Here is a 16,810-nt window from a genome sequence, read left to right on the forward strand (position 1 = left end):
AGACAAACAAACAAATAATTATTATTTGTTATCAGATCATCAACACAACGCTTATGGAAAGTGCAGACTTTCATACAAACTGTCTGGTTTTCACTAATCAGCAAAAATGTAGCCAGTCAGAGATGAGAGGACAAACTTGGGGTCCGTACTTAAATCTCTGACAATGATATGGTACTTTCATGCTGAAAGTTGAAAACTGAACAGTTCCCAAGACGTACTGCACCGGGCTTTAAGACAATAGAAATATTATGTACAGGGTCGTTAGTCCACTTCCATGATCCAAAAGTTGACAGAATGGTTAAACAGGGAGACCACCGGGATGGTCGTCTCTCCACTGTTGTTGCACATCTGCGTAGAGGAGGAGAGGGGCAGGGGCGAGGAGGGTCTGCTCACCGTCCCCGGCACTGGGGAGCTGCGTCCCACACTCTGCTGGTGCAGCGACACCAACTTCTGCTGCGCATTTGTTGACGTCGTTGCGGTGACCCCTTCTGCTGCTGCCTCAATGGCGTCTGCGTAGTCTCCTGGCTCGAGAGCATTGAGGAATGGACTATCCAGCTTGGGAAAAGTCCACTCCCACATGGGGCTGAAGTAGGAGCCATCCTTACTGTAGACACCACAGGAACACGCCACGCGCAGACTATCCACACTACAGTCTCCAGCGACCACGGCTACCATTCTTCTTCTCATGCATTCACAACACGGCTTCCTAGAAACCGAGCCACGGATGCTCACACCGGCAGTGCAAAGACGATCAAAAGGTGCTGCATTATTCACAGCAGTTACACCATTCTGTGAGACAGAAGCTCCGGTGGAATCACAGTTCTCGCTCAGTTCATCATCATCATTACCATCACTAACAATACAGTCTGTCCATTCTAAATCTGAACACAATTCTTGTCCATCCCGTCCCTCTATGGAACGAGAATCCTTATCACAATACGCTTTGGCATCCGGAGATGCTCCTTCTGCTGGCCCTTTGGTTGACGAAGTATCATCTACCCGTGTGGAACTACTTGCGTGCGCAAGCATCAGCTCACGACAGCTTCTTGTCTCGTCCGGACCGCCAATGTCCTCAGACCTCGCCTCCGTACACGAGTCACACACGGTCACCTTATCTCTCTCAACATCACAGTTACGCTTAACAATACTCGACACATCCTCACCCTCGGGAACCTGGTCTTGACTTTCACAGTTGTTGCACAATCTACCGTCCAAGTCATTCAATTGCTGCACACCTCTTCCAGCAGCTCCACCAGCATTTGACATTGTCTCTGTACCCGCCGTACCCACCACAACATACGGGTCACAGTCACCACAGTCATCTACAGTCACACCAATGACCAGGCCACGGTTATTATTGCCATCAAGAGTTACACCCTTGACCTGGTCACTGTCATCATTGTCATCTTGAGTTACGCCAATGACGACGTCACTGTCACCATCCCGAATTACGTCAATGGCCACCTTCCCAAGCCCTTGCACCAAAGTCTCATTCTCTGGACTGTTTTTCTTGAGCACATTCCCAACACCATCAGTCTGGTCCAGCAACACCTCAGATACAGCGCTTCTATCTGTACCATCTACACATTTCCCACTATCAGCACCACTGATACATTCCCCACTATCCACACCACTAATACATTCTTCTCTCACTGTACCACTGATACATTCTTCTCTATCTGTACTAACGATATATTTCCTGCTGAAATTTCCTCCCCCCTGGCTCTGCTCTTCTGATTTCCACCTATCCCAAAAGTCCTCAGACCCCAACCCTTCGTACCCTTCCCCCTGTGGCAAGCAGTCATCCTGCTCGGCTATCGCCCTGTCAGGCACCGGCTCCTCATCGGTTAGTCATTTCTTCTCTTTCTCTTGCTGAGTCTCCGAGATGAGGGCCAGCTCATCATCTGTGAGGCAGGGGATTGGATCCCTCCAGTAGTTGACCGGGTTGTACTCCAGGGAGGTGCCCCGGTCCACTTGGTCAAGGCTCGGAAAGAAGTGGTCCACGATGTCTGACATGCCAGAATAGCTGAAAAAATGGTGGGAGACAAGGATAAGATGAATACCTGGCTAAACCGTTGGTAAGTTTGAAAGATAAAAACAACAGAAGAGAAGAGATGAAAAAGAGTAGTGTGAGCAGATTGTTTTAGAAATTGATATCATATCTGTTCTCAAGTGTTAACTGAGTGACAAGAACAAATTTTCACAAAATTTGCCTTTCAGCACAATTATACTATAAGTATTCAAAAAGAAAAGACTGAAGAAACTTCCCATGTCATAGAACGAAACGTTGAAATTGAAAGTCAGTTTGTGAAAAGATTAAGTTCACTCATACAGTTGACATACTCCTATTGTTTGTGAAGAGACTACACCCACTAATACAGTTTAAGAAACCAGTTTAAAACAGCCCCAGAAACCTTTGTTCCTGAACTTTTAGGAAAATTTAATGGGTTGTATTTTTTACAGCATAATTTTTTCTAAAGTTCTAAAAAAAAGACTGACGTCAAACACTGGGCAAAAATGATAATGTTACATAGCATTTATGCTGCGTATTTCCATTTACTAAAAAATGCTTAATACTCATTACATTCAAACAGCTATTACAATTAAGAATAACTTGACAGGTGTATACAGCATATGCTTAAACTATTTGTAAAGGTAAAACTTACGATGAGAGGAAAGTGAGAGACAGGTCGTGTCTAAGCTGGCCCTGGGGGTTGATGGTGAAGATCCGAAAGTTGGGGATGCTGAGTTCTCTGTATGCAATTGCATCCTGCATGGAGAAAAATAAATAACATACCAATGAGAGAAGTCCAGGGCGTTGTAAAAAAACAACAGAAAAGTTTCTTAGTTTTATGGCACTAGTAAAATAAATAGGTCATACAAGAGCCGAAGAATATAGTGTTACTAGAGTAGAAAGAAAAGAAGGAGGAGAGATAAGGACGATAGATGTTTGACAGGAGAGAAGGAACATACCACACAAGCACCTACAAACCATCCACCCCAAATTTGTTCTTTGTGAGAATATAGAGAGCACTTCAACACACTAACAATCATTCAGAGCTGGGAAAAGAAAGGTATAAAAAAATAATAATGATAAAGGAGTATGACCTCCAGTGTGGTGTCCTTCAACCACCCGCAAGTGCACCAAAAGAAAAAAAAGTATATAGGGATATATAGAGAAAAAAACAACCTACCAGTAGCCTCCATTAAACCAAGCATTACAGAGACAAGAAAGAGGCCAGCAAGAGTAGCCAGAAGTAGAACTCAAAAGCAGTAATCAATCTATTGATCCAGAAGAATAAAAGATCCCCATCTGTAACATGCTTGAAGTGCTTGCCTAAAGAAAAGATTTCACACCAGACTTCACTTTACTTACATTAACTTTGTTTCCGAATCCAGCATAGAAAGGTGAAGATGGGAATAATGCTGCAATGTCTTTCAAGCAACTGATCTTGAACTCCTCTGGATTCTTCAAAATCACCTCTCTGTGAAAGCAGAAACAGTAAGAAAACAGTTATGTCTGAAACAGGGTCTAACTCCTCTGGATTCTTCAAAATCACCTCTCTGTGAAAGCAGAAACAGTAAAAAAAACAGTTATGTATGAAACAGTCGCGTCTATATACTTGATCCAGATTAGTAAAATCAGTGTCATTCTCTCAAAATTTTAACAATGTCTTTTTCTTTATAAAGTCAGGACATGGTAAGAGAAATAATGAAAACACAAGCGGTAAAAGACTACAGACTATTCCTTCAACAAAGTAAACGCAAGGAGAGGTTAACAACACAACAAAAGCTCCCACAGATTCTACAACTATGCACAGACTAACACACACATAACGAAATGGTGGGACACGGAAATCTTTTCATTATGTACATATTTCACTATGCACATCTTTTGAATAACAAAAAAATATACACGTATAAGAAAAATTTGAGGACCTGACAATCTTCGTTTTGCGTGTATTTCGCAGCGTGCATGCTCAATAGTTAGATATTGACTCATTTTTAGTAGAGATAATGGCCATTTACTACAGGAAAAGAGTGAGACTGGAAGAAACAACAGAGGGACCTACCAGTGGCCCCCTCCAACCACCGATATAAATATTGATGAGACATGCCTTCAGAAAAACCCCTTGATAAACAATTTGGAAGGAGGGGGGGGGGGGGGGGGCTGGACAAAAACTACAATACTGATGAGACAGCAACTGACCGGTGGAAAGCGCTGAACAGTGAGGTGGGGTTCAGGAAGATTGGTCCCTCGGGCAGCACCAGATTTCCTTGTTTGATGTTCCTCAGCATGTCCTTGGTGCTGCGACTCTGGCCAATGGCGCGCGCCGACAGGTAGATTAGCTTGTAGCCGTTGTTGTTGATGCGGGTGAAGAGCTCAGTCACCCCAGACTGGGACCAGTCACGGCCCAGGATGGGCATGATGTGGCCAAGAGCATCCGACCTGGAAGCAAAACATTAAAATTGTTACTTGTATTACGTATGTATTCATTTTGTAGCATCCTTTACAAACTATATTAAACAATAAAGTTATACAAGTAGTCTAGTTCACTATTTGTGAACTGGAAAGCGATGGGATCTCAACTACAGCCATTTCAATATGTGACACCCAAAACAGACATCCAAAATAAAAAAAGACTGCACTAGAAAAAGAAAAATTTCAACGCTCCCATAATAGGAGAAGAAAAAAAAATGTGACCCTTATGAATTTGTACAAAGCTATGTTGTGCACACACTTATAAACAGACCCTTCTCACAATTATATAAGCAGCAAACATTTAACAATCCATTTAATGCTCTACTCACTTTGTGATGGTTCCATCAATATCTGAGATGACGATCTTGTCGCTGTAGTGCCAAAGGTAGACGTGCGAAACGCAGCGAGTGGTGCCCTGATACTGTGTGGTCACTGAGAAGATCACCTCATTACGTCCACTCTTCAGGTTCATCTTGCCCTGGATAATTCAAGAGCCAAATTTAGCAAGGGGAAAAAACTTGTTGAAAACTATCAGAACCTACAAGGCAACAATTAATCTAAAAATGCTACATCTGTAACAGACATCAGCAATCATGGTTCACCACCACTCATTTGTCTGCTCCTTTCCTCAAAAAAAATCCTGCAGCCTACCTCTACCTCTTTTCACTTCTACTTTTTCTACAAAACATTTCAGACACATGTAGAACATTTTCTAGGGGGGGGCACACGAGTTTTTGGGAATCACATAAGGATATAAAAATCAAATTGTAACACAGACATATTTTTTTACATTCATGGCCAGTGAAGCACTTCAAAAACTTATTTGAACCACCTGAAACACTGAACTTGTTTTATGGCTTTTCTTTTCAACAAAACTTGGCGGCTATATTTCTCAAATTAATCGCACTAACTTCCCCTCAAATAAAAATTGTGAGATGTAATACTTTGGTGAAAATACTGTTCTATCCTTTTCAAGAAGTTCTACTTAACTTTAAAAAACTAATACAGCTGAAAAGGTAGAAAAACAAAACTTACAACTTGCTCAGAAGACAATCTCAGCGTCTTGATGAACTTGACTCTCTTGGTCTTCTCAATGAAGGAGTCTGAGGTGGATGAACGATGGCGGCGGATGATCTCCACTTCCTCTGTGTGCTGGCTCAGGTCGGAGCTCACAGTTGGAGGCGACGGCGACTTAGAGGGCTCCTTCTCGGAAGCATCTGTGTCCGTCTCTGTCGACGTGTTTTCCTCCGAAAGCAATCTAGCAGGAAAAGCAAAACAAAATGACAATGGGTGTCGAAATGATTTTGAAGGAATTCAGAAAGACACTTTTCTCTTTTATTTATCAAATTGTTTTCATGTTCATCATTTTAAACCATCCGCTCATAGCACACACATATAAACAGGAACTGAGATGTCTTCTGTAACACCTTTCATCATGACTTCTTAATTTTCCTCTGATCTGTTCCAGAAGTATATTTACGAGAAGCAATGTATAGTTTAAACATTTTTACACATACAATTTCATAGATGTAATCAAAAACATAACTGTTCCTGACCACCACGACTGATAAAAGACAAGATTTGTTGAAGATTCAAACTGAAGTAAGTAACTCCAAGCTCTTCCTTCACTTGGTTCTCAAGACATCCACATCCACACAGACCCTCCATTTACCTGGTCTCATACACACACACACACTTAAACACATCCACACAGACCCTCCACTTACCTGGTCTCATACACACACACATTCATACACACACACACTTAAACACATCCACACAGACCCTCCACTCACCTGGTCTCATACACACACACATTCATACACACACACACTTAAACACATCCACACAGACCCTCCATTTACCCGGTCTCATACACATACACATTCATATACACACACACACACTAAACACATCCACACAGACCCTCCATTTACCTGGTCTCAGAGGTCCTGTGCTTTCTCTGGCTATCTGAGGCACTATGGCCAGGACTGTCAGGGGGAGACATCGACGCAGACAGATCTTTCTGTAAAACATAATAAGATCTGTGAGCTCAATGCAGACAAATCTTTCTATGCCACACAATCAGTAAGACCTATTAACTGAGTGATTTATCTGGAATAGTCGGCACATCTGTCAATACGACAACATCTGACCACTACAGTCAGATTCACAGTTCTTGTTGTTAGCTCAGAAAGGGGTAAAATATTTAATCCGAAATGCCCCCCCCCCCTCCAAATCGATTTTTTTTTTAATCCAAGGCCCAATATATCACTTAAAAAATCAATAAGATTTAACCTTTGCAAAGAGACCTCTGAAAAGACCTGAAAAATTCAGAATTGGTATCAACTTCAGTGAGCCATATTGTGCGTTGGGTTTTGAATGAATCTCACACAGACAATTTGTTAACACATGTACATGTTACAATCAACAGTGTTTACGGTTGACAGCAAATACTGACCATCTGACTGGACTCTGTGAGAGTAGAAGTGGAAGCAGAGCCCGTGACAGAGTTCAAGCCCTCACTGGAATCAGTCGTGGGCAGGCCAGTCTCTATATCAGCCTCCGTCTCTGCCGACCGGCCCCAGGAGAACCAGGAGCTCTTTTTCTTTTTCTTCTCTTTCTTTGGCATGTGCTCCTTTTCCAGGCCTTTCACAGCCGGCTGTTGAAAAAACAAACAAACACGGGACTTGAATTTTTAAAGTTTGAGTAAAGAGAAGCACATTGACGCATTAACTGTTGTTAAGTGCAAGGGAAATGTAAGTTAAGATAGACAAACAAAAGAGGGATTTTCAAATAAGAGAAGAATATCAGAGCACATCAACAGAACCACGGCAATATTGCGCAGGGAAAGGGAGGAAAAGAATATGAAAACATAGCTTCATGAAGTGTTTGTTTCACTCCAAAAAGATCACAATATTCTTGAAACAGAACGCACATCATAAAAATGCAAGAGTTCATACTCAGTAATCTGTCTAAGTGTGCCAAACATCCAGTCCTTGTAGCGTTTCCAAAACTAATTAGACAAGAGGCATTGATGAAAGAAAGAGGTAAAGCGTCTGTAATATGCTAATGTCCATTGAGATGTCCAAAAATTGTTGTCGGAACAGTCAAGAATTGGAGCACCTTAAACAGATAGATCAGAAATAACTTCAATATAGGCTACCTTGAAGAAATCTGCACCTCAGTTTGGATTAACATTTTAAACACACACCTGGGTGAGTACTACAATGTGAAACACCATTCACACAATTACTTTGCGGATCATTTGCTATAAAAAGACGGCAAGCAAGAACTGAATATGAGTGAGCTTCATAAAAGCTCTCTGGATGAGAACTGTTTACATACTAAGTCACACCATCTGGGAGACGAGTGTGAGGGTTCTATAATTTGCAATTAAGACAAAAATTTATTTTAAAAACATATATATATTTTTTCTACATAAAAAAAAAGAAAAGTACCGAGGAACACAAGGAGAATGGGATCCAGTATTTCTAAGGCAGACAAGAAACGCAATACATAAACTGAGAGGGAAAACAAGCGTTAGACCATGTGAAAAATGAAATAAAAAAATAATTGACTAGATATTTTATCCGCCCAACAAAATCAACTCAAGCCAAAATGGTGTGTGCCACAGGACAAAAATGTTTCTCCGATTCTCGTTGATTTGCAACCAGACTTGGGAAAGGAAAACAAAGGGAATTTTCAGCATTGAATTCCTGGTATGCAATTGATTGCTCAACACAATGAACAGCATACAAGTCCCTAAGCAAACAATGAAAAAATAAAATGACAAACAACACACAGGGAAGGCAAAGAATGATACACAAGGAATTTCACAACAAGACACACGGTTGCATAAAATAATATTTACAATCAAGCATAGTATCAAGGGTTCATCACTGGTTCCCCAAAAATCACTGGCAGCTTTTTATGGTCCTATGTTGTCATTTTGCTGTTTTTGCCATAGCTTGACCATTTCACTAGTAGATTTAGTCATTATCTTTTCACATTATCAACCATCATTGAAGCTGCCAAACATGACCACTCTTATTTTTATCATAAGAGAGGTGAGATCAACTCCTAATAATAGTGTGGGAAATGTAAGTCTATTTTTAGGAAAAGTCCTACTTTTCTCAGTTCCCCCAGCTGCAAAAGAGCACAGTGCATTGGGCTATGGCAACCAGTAGAGGCATGTTTTTGTAATACTATTGTCTTCATTTGTGTTACTTTGTATATTATCAAATGCTGATGTTGCCCCCCCCCCCCCCCCCCACTATTTTGCGTTTGTGCACTGTACTGGTTTTTCTATTGTAACCCAACTTTTCCCCCCAAGGATGATAAGTCAAAGCTGTACATTATTTGTACTGTACTTTCTAAAGTACCTCAAGTTTCCTCGCAGGGATAAGTTAAAGCTGTACATTGCGATATAAATTGTTATTTCCAGAGTAGGAGCTTAAACTTAAATGTCAAATTTCATGCAAACAAATACTTGGGCTTGGGAGATTATAGAAGAAAAAAAAAAGGTGCCACAAAAGGGACAGCATAAGCTCAGGGTGCTGTCACTCCACACATACTAAGCTACTTGAGAGAATTCAGCCGAATGGACACAGGGCAATTGGGGACATTGTTTTCTGCTGGTCGTTCTCCAAAATCGTTGACCCATGGAAGAGATGCGGTATTCATTCTACTCTGCTTTGCAGAGTTCTTCCTCTCAGTTCAGTATCTTATTTTCACACATTCCGTAGAAGGAGAGGTTATCCAATTAAAATATTTTGATTGTATCCCCTTCTCAAACTTCAGTCTCAAGGAAGAGATTCTTCCTTTTGTTTGTTAGAAAGTAATGAAAGAGTAAAACTTAAATCAGATTATTTCTAGCCTTCCCCTTCCCCTTTGTTCTTAATACTCTTATCAGCCAGAATTAGTTTTAGGGGTTTTCCCGAACAGTCAGAATTTAATCTGTTCTGTCATTCACCGACAATTTTAAATCTTTTATCGTTAACCATGCAAATAAATAACTATTAGCAAAATCTAGAGAGGGGATATTGAGATTGGATTCAGAAAAAAAGGTGTAACATAGAAGGATTTGATTAAATATATTAATTTGGGAAGTACCTCAGATTTCAGATTCCAAATTGTCGGTGATACAACGCCTGGTAATTCCAAATATACGCTTTCAAGCTTCGAATTCTCATAAAGATACAAAGAAGTATCACGTCTGTTTTTAACTTAACCAACATTATTAACATGGATTTGGAGGACAGGATGGAAATGTGCATTCAATTAGGGGATGTGAAAGCATCATGTTCCGTGCCATTCTGACGGAAGGGAGTAAACTGAAATGACACGGAACGTGTCATTCTGGCCGATAGGAGTTCAGTCAAAAGACTTCAGGTTTCTTCAAAGCTTTTCAGGGCTGTTGTGTTTTAAACTTTACTCATCATGGGAACCTAGACTATGCCAGGGTGTTTTGGTTAAGTAAGCAGTAGCCAATGGAAAGTCGCATCATATGAGGACTTACCTTGGTGGGCTGCACAAAAAGAGGATGGAAAATAGTTCTACAAATCTCCTCACAATTGTTTTCTTACGGAGCATACTTCAATTTCATTGCAACCATTCAGATAAATGATGTTCCCAAACATGTCTTTTGACCTGACTCTCCACAACTTCCATCGACACAGAAAACTAGCAAAGCTATTGTAACACTTGACACACGACATACAAAAATCACATCCATCATGTTTCCTCATGCTAAAACAAGCACAACAAGTGACAACACCTCACAAACCGCCACTTCATACATTCAGTCACTACGAGGCAAAAGTGTTTTTAAGATATTCTACAACACTAGGCCCAAACCATAAGAAACTGACCACTAAAAGAAATTTCATGACAAATAGCTTTAAATAAAATTGCCAAATCAACATGCATTACAATGATGAAAAGGCAAAAACCTCTCATTCCATGCAAATTGCATCAATCAGGAAAAATGAATCCTTTTCGAGGAAGTTCTCCAACCTCACTTTCAGCAATTTGAACTTCAATTGAACATACAGAGGACAAGACAATGGGTACGGAAGGAAGGATGGACAGTTACATAGAGCTCACTGATTATATAAAATGTAGCATGAAGGAACTTACCTCTGGCAACTGTTTATGGAAGACGATTTGGGAAAGCACCATGGGTCCTGCTGTAGACCAATTGTAATACCTGCATGGACAAAGCAATTACAGTCAGTAAACTGTTAATTCATCAAACAGTATAAAAGATACACTTACATTATAAAAGGCATATATATTTACAAATTACTGAACGTCAAATGTTCTCTTTCAGAGTTCCTTATCAAAGTTTAAAGAATGGTTTTGTACCTGAAAAGAGCATTAAGCAGCCCCTAGCAGGCAGCCCCCCACCAACCAAAGTAGCCAGTATAATTATCTACCAAATTAGCACATGTAGTCCAGAACAATAAGTTCACATTTGTCTTCTCAAATAAAACTTGTGTATGAATTCTCTCATACTCTTAGTGCAAGGGAAGAACAAAGAGGTAATCTTTTCTTCATTCCTGTTTTTATGAGACTCACTTGTCGTGAATTTTCACCACCAGGTCTGGGTTGAGGGTGATGTTGGGATGGTCAGCCAGGTCCTCAAACGTGACAACTTTCTGCATAAACTTGTCCAGCGAGATCCCCTCTTGGTCGTTGAGGCCACCGCACAAAGAGAGGGAGACCGGACCCAGGTGCCTCACTTCGGACATGGTGAAACTGACTGGCCCTCCTATAGCTCCCTCCACAGAGTTTGGGGACTGGGGCAAGGACTGACCACGGCCAGATTCTGTGTCATCCTCCTTCTCTCTGAAAGTAAAATCAAGTGCAGAGTGGTTTGAGCAAAAAGAAGCAAGGTCACACAAAAATGGTCAATTCCAGCATGAAATCATGAAAAAAGTAAGAGACCGACCGAAAGAACACAATGGATGTAAACGAAAAAAATAGGATGTGCTAAAGTCCAGCTATTCACAGAAATGGCTGGTACTTAAAAAGCCCACAGTAAATAACAACCTGGCAATTACAAAATCACTGGACAACTTCTCAGCTTTTTTTTTCTTAAACACAAAGACGGTCACACAAAGCCAAGTATAACCCAGAAAGCCTTACATAGACACAAGAAATCAACCATAAAAATATAAGGTCTCTCCTAGACTCAAACTATTACACAAAACTAACAACCCTCACCTGGGCCTGCCTAGATAGATCCTCGCCATCTCTGGATCATCCATGCTGGCAAGATCATCTAGATAGATACCCTCCGGAGCCTGGCTTTTCTTCTCAGGGACCGATTTTGGCTTGGCAGTCCACATGGACATGAAACCACCAGAGGCTTGAGCTGATGAGGATTTGCAAAATGAAAACATATAACGTAATCAGAAGTATTTTCCTCCCTTTTAAATTAAAAATTCAGAAGCCACTAATCCAGATATTCGAAACGACTAAAACAAAAAAGGCAATAGCTTGAACAAAATACACAACATCTCTGCAGTCATAAACTTCTTGCACTTTGATTTACAGTTAATGCAACAAAAAAGGCAATGGAACTGGTAAACGTTTCACATCCCTACCACAACCGGAAGCCAGATAGAGTTTAAAATATCTTAAGAATAAAACATAAAAGTAGAATAGTCTTCTCAACCCATAAGCAGGCACTTTCAAGACCATCACAGAGAGGAAAAAAACCGGCAAATAGGAAGGCCCTTGAAGTAGAAACATTAACTTAAAGCCAATTCAAAATCACAAGTCTAAATATATTCATCAACACCTATTCCAAAAATAACTGTTGTTATAATAGCACGCTTTTGTCAATAAACGTCCAACTCACCAGCATCTTCTAATCCAGCCTTTCTAAGTGGCTCCCCACTTTCAGCACAAGCGGTGACGGCCTCCAAGTTCTTGGGGAACTGTCCCCACTGCCAGGTGGCACTGTTTTCCATCAGCACTGAGGTCTGATTTTCCTCTGTGTGCTGCTTGTCTACCTCTGTGTCACTCTTGGGGGTGGAAGGCCTTGAGCCGACCGGGCTGTGAATGGGGAAATAAACACACATGTTAGAGCCAACAGGGCTAGGGGGAAAAATACACACAAGATTAAGTATATGGACAGGGTACAATGACGCACTAAACAGAACTAAACAGTTGTGACCTGTGTGTAGATAACATTATAATGCTACTGACTGACAACTTGTAGGATCCATGCCTTACAGCATTATGTTATGTTTACTTTTTAGGAGGGCTAGACAGCTATGAAAACTCAAACTAACTTAGGTTCAGAAACGTTAATAGTTGTCCAAATCAGAAGACTTACCAAAATAGCTATGTGTCCTCTAAGGCTAGAATAAATGAAAATGTAGTCTAACACACACATTGCAGAATGGGCAGGATACGGAAATCTTTTTGTAACGTACTTCTATGTGTTTCAACTCACTTTTCATCTCTGTTTAAAAACTGGCTATGTGATGGATAATTACCTGCCAATAGGAGAAGTCTCAGGATCGCTAAACGGGGTGACGAATGAAGTGTTGCCCAGTGAACTCATTCTGCGATGGCTGGTAGTACCCTGCACGTTTCCCATGTCCTTGATCTGGGGTGAGCTCGTGCTTCTCAGACTGACAAACATGTGCTGGGACACTTCCTCATCATCCGACGAATTCGTCACTTCCATCTCAAACATTGCTTCCTGCTCCGCCACATTTTCCGGCATTGACACAGAGCGGATGCTTCCCCTTCCAGGGGCCACCTTCTGCTTTTTCTTCTTAAGGACTTTCCTACGGGGTCTCCCGCTGGCTTTGGCTTCATCCCACGAGCTGTCGCTGCGGGGGTCTTTCACCTTGAGCAACGACTCTGAGGGAGCCACTCTGCCAGTACCAGAGACAGCCTCGGAAGAGTCAGTCTGCTGATGGAGCTCCGCCATGCCCTTTTCCATGAGGTGCATGGCGGAGGGCAACGGCGACGTGGCCAGGTAGGCAGGGACATCCTGAGAGGGAGTAAAGTGAAAACACTGTTACCTCATCTGCATCAAGGCTCTCTATTAAATCACCAGATATCGAAATAGTAAATTTCCATTTCAGTTATAAGTTTGTATTTAAAAAACTTGGGAGACTAAAAGGGTAATAATATCACTTTCAATATATGAAGGTAAGTTTGTATTTAAAAAACTTGGGAGACTAAAAGGGTAATAATATCACTTTCAATATATGAAGGTGAGAAATCCCCAGGGGCCATCAAATTTCTCATGTATACGAAATATGACAACAACAATATCAAAGTGGTAACTGCAACAATATCAAAGTGGTAAAATACAAACAATGAGTTATAAATTTTGTATCAAAACACAAAACAGCTTGAGGGACTTCAAAGGTAATGACATCCCTTTCAACATATGATGGTTTTTCCCTCTTTGGCCATCAAATTTCTCATATATATATACCCCTGAATATAAAACAATCAAAACAGTAAGATACAAACAGAGCTAGATTTTAAAAAACAAAGAAATATGAACATACCTCTTCTTCAGATTCTATTTCTTGGACAAAGAATGCTTCTCCTGCCTCTCCAAGTTTCATCTGCAAATCAGTCGATTCCCCATTGATTTCAATGTCCACCTGAGGATGAAGGGCAATACATTTTATGAAAGTAAAAAAAATGATATTATATTATATTTACATATATATCAACTAATATGTGATGAATCAATTTATAAGCATAAAAATATACTTTCCAATTTAATGCTTTTTCCTGATGCACACCAAGATCATATACCCTTTCTTATAGATTAGAAATATTTTGTAACATTTGCACCATTCTATAACACTTGACCTGACCATAAGATTGTCCGAGGAAAGCCATGGTGCGTCAGTTTAACTTTAAGCAAGCACATCGACACTGAGCAGTAGAATGGCATTTTTACACAACTTATATGATAGCCACTCACATTACAGGCCAAATGATGGAAATTGCAAGCCATTTTAGTTCTAATTAAATTAACAAAATAAATATAGTACTAAATTACTAAATACTGACTATTTAAAGGACATACCACTTTTTCCCTGGAGCGTAAAACTCCAAGTTTTCCAAAGCGGACATGAAATGGTGATGACAAAAATGTCCCATCTTCTTGTTGAATAATCACGACATCGATTGCTCCCGTCAGGGTGGCTGGATTAATTCCATTGTATAGTCCTTTTAAACCTTGAAATACTTTGCCAACAAAGCCAAAGCTCATCGACATTTCTGAAATTATGCAGCTTAGTGAATGTCAGTCTCCTCCCAATGATTTCTCTGATCAGTGTGAAAGGGAGAGCATTGTAGGGGCTTCCTGAAACGATAAAAAGTAAACAATTTTAGATTTACCAACCAAAAACTCGAGGCTTTAGTTTTTGAGTTTGGTGAGAGTTTTACATAACTTGCAACACAAATAGATCTAGGTCATAGTGTCGAAGATTAGAGGTGTTACAAGAGAGTAATAAACACAAATAAAAAGGAGAGATTTTTAAGGAAAATATATATATACATGATAAGTTTGATAGGAAAGAAGGAGCAAACCACACCAGAGCATCTGCCAACCACTCGTTTCAAGACTTCATTACAATCTGTTTTAAAGAAGATTATTCCCTAAATTTTATCGAATTTATGAGACCAGGCCCAGGTTTTATGACTAGATCTAGAACCATCACCATCCAGTGTCAGATCTGCAACAGACATCAGCGATCATGGTTTGTGTAAAGCCATAACGGACGTGCCGACAGGGGAGATGGAAAGCTGTGGAGAAGATATAATGCAACTGTGTGTGAAGCAAGAGAATAGCGATCTATCTAATCATCTATTGACCAGTGCGACGCCGGAGAATAGACACCTCTGCTTTTGTAGATAAAAATGAGGCCAGAATACTGCAGAACAATGCCTGGGCTGGGAGTGAAAGTAAAATTGAATTTAGTTCAGATTCTTGTTTTAGAATGAAACCAGAGCCAGAAGAACAGAAATGTAAAGTAAATCACCGATCTAATCTTTAGCCAGTCTAGAGATTGGCCTTCTAGATCTAGGCCTATTCATTTTCAGGTCCAGAAGACGATTCAAGCTCAGCACTGGCACTGGAAATGAGAATCATGATGAAAAAATGACAGGATAATAAGATCCGGAGACAAAACCCGGCGACTGACGGTTAAAATATCCTAGAATCAAGATTCTCTAGCTCTAGAATCTAGAATCTAGATTCTAGATCTAGATCTAGATCTAGATTACATTCTAGATTCTAGACTGAGACTGAGTAGTGAGTCTAAGACTCTCTAACATCATGTGGCAGAAAGTCTTTCTTCTTTGACAACAGAACAAACGTGACAAGTCATAAAACTATCAAATGTTTCTCTGATGTAGGAAACAGTTCTTTTGTAAGCCATAATAACATCACGTTTCATCAATCTAGATCTACCTCAAACAGCAAACAGCTTCACCAATTGTTGTCACAAGAAGTCAAGTCACAACACAACCACAACCTCAGTCTAGGCCCTTAGTTCTAACCATCCTGAAATTGGAATCATTACTTCATGCCACAACAGAGTCCAAAGGTCACTTCCTCTGAGAAGAGTGTGTAAAGTGGGTTTTTTTCCTAGACTTTCTTTTTCCTAAGTAATCTAAGCCCTTCATCATCTCGATTGAATTACAAAACTATGCTGGGCAAAGAAACCACGCACATAAATTGATTTATACAAACCTTGACTCTTTAACAACTGAGTACACAATCCAAAACTGGCGTTTATATATTGAGAGATATCGATAATATAAGGATAAGGTGATACGGCTCTCCCAGCCTCAACAGAAATCCCCCGGTGTCGGGCGTTCGCCGTTCGACAGTCAGCCGATCAGACGATCATGTGACCTGCGTTATGAGGTCAGGTTGGAGGCCGTACTAGAATAAGGCGATTTGATTGGTCGAAAAAGAGGTCCGATGATTCTATTTTCAGTATCAAAGGCGGGACTTGATGAAGGGGAAATGGGGAAGGAGGGGAAAGGGGAGAGGGCTGGGGTAGGTGAATTTCTACCCGCCGGAGAAAAAAAATAGGTCATGCAACAGGCACTGGCTCAGCCATTAAAAAAACAAACAAACAAAACAAAATCGTAGATCAGTGAGATTGGTAAGAGGGAAGAATTGTTCCGAATGGTAAAGTTAAAAAAGACCAAAAATCTGCCTTTAAAGGATAGAGCAGAGAGGATAAAAATTTGTTCGGGAGAGATATCTAATACACAATAATGCGTAAGTAGTGTGGAGTTCGGGGAAGGGGTGGGGGG

General features: G+C 40.5%; 2 protein-coding genes across 5 annotated transcripts in view; both read right to left on the reverse strand.

Annotated features, from left to right (window-relative positions):
* LOC106013206 lies at window positions 1–2,026 on the reverse strand (the record flags this gene model as incomplete). Its single annotated transcript, XM_013088295.1, is given in 1 exon segment — window positions 1–2,026. A coding segment is annotated over 1 exon segment (1,005 nt). The 5' UTR covers window positions 1,267–2,026.
* LOC101853886 (phosphatidate phosphatase LPIN3-like) overlaps window positions 1,269–16,810 on the reverse strand; it is a 16,749-nt gene continuing 1,207 nt past the window's right edge. The window contains exons 1-17 of one of the 4 annotated variants that reach the window (XM_005108766.2): window positions 16,236–16,388; window positions 14,565–14,843; window positions 14,032–14,130; window positions 12,997–13,502; window positions 12,354–12,550; window positions 11,714–11,864; window positions 11,066–11,335; window positions 10,625–10,694; window positions 10,005–10,013; window positions 6,945–7,145; window positions 6,421–6,509; window positions 5,519–5,741; window positions 4,813–4,961; window positions 4,211–4,450; window positions 3,377–3,485; window positions 2,667–2,770; window positions 1,269–2,026 (exon numbers count right to left, since the gene is read on the reverse strand). In XM_005108766.2, coding sequence (XP_005108823.1) covers window positions 1,852–2,026; window positions 2,667–2,770; window positions 3,377–3,485; window positions 4,211–4,450; window positions 4,813–4,961; window positions 5,519–5,741; window positions 6,421–6,509; window positions 6,945–7,145; window positions 10,005–10,013; window positions 10,625–10,694; window positions 11,066–11,335; window positions 11,714–11,864; window positions 12,354–12,550; window positions 12,997–13,502; window positions 14,032–14,130; window positions 14,565–14,756 — 2,784 coding nt within the window. In that variant the 5' untranslated portion in view covers window positions 14,757–14,843; window positions 16,236–16,388 and the 3' untranslated portion in view covers window positions 1,269–1,851. Of the gene's footprint in view, window positions 2,027–2,666; window positions 2,771–3,376; window positions 3,486–4,210; window positions 4,451–4,812; window positions 4,962–5,518; window positions 5,742–6,420; window positions 6,510–6,944; window positions 7,146–10,004; window positions 10,014–10,624; window positions 10,695–11,065; window positions 11,336–11,713; window positions 11,865–12,353; window positions 12,551–12,996; window positions 13,503–14,031; window positions 14,131–14,564; window positions 14,844–15,953; window positions 16,065–16,235; window positions 16,389–16,810 lie in introns of those variants that run through there. The other 3 variants (XM_005108767.3, XM_005108765.2, XM_013088294.2) reach the window with 3 other exon arrangements.

The sequence above is a fragment of the Aplysia californica genome, unplaced genomic scaffold (assembly GCF_000002075.1).
Source record: "Aplysia californica isolate F4 #8 unplaced genomic scaffold, AplCal3.0 scaffold00718, whole genome shotgun sequence".
Taxonomy (NCBI): Eukaryota; Metazoa; Mollusca; class Gastropoda; order Aplysiida; family Aplysiidae; genus Aplysia; species Aplysia californica.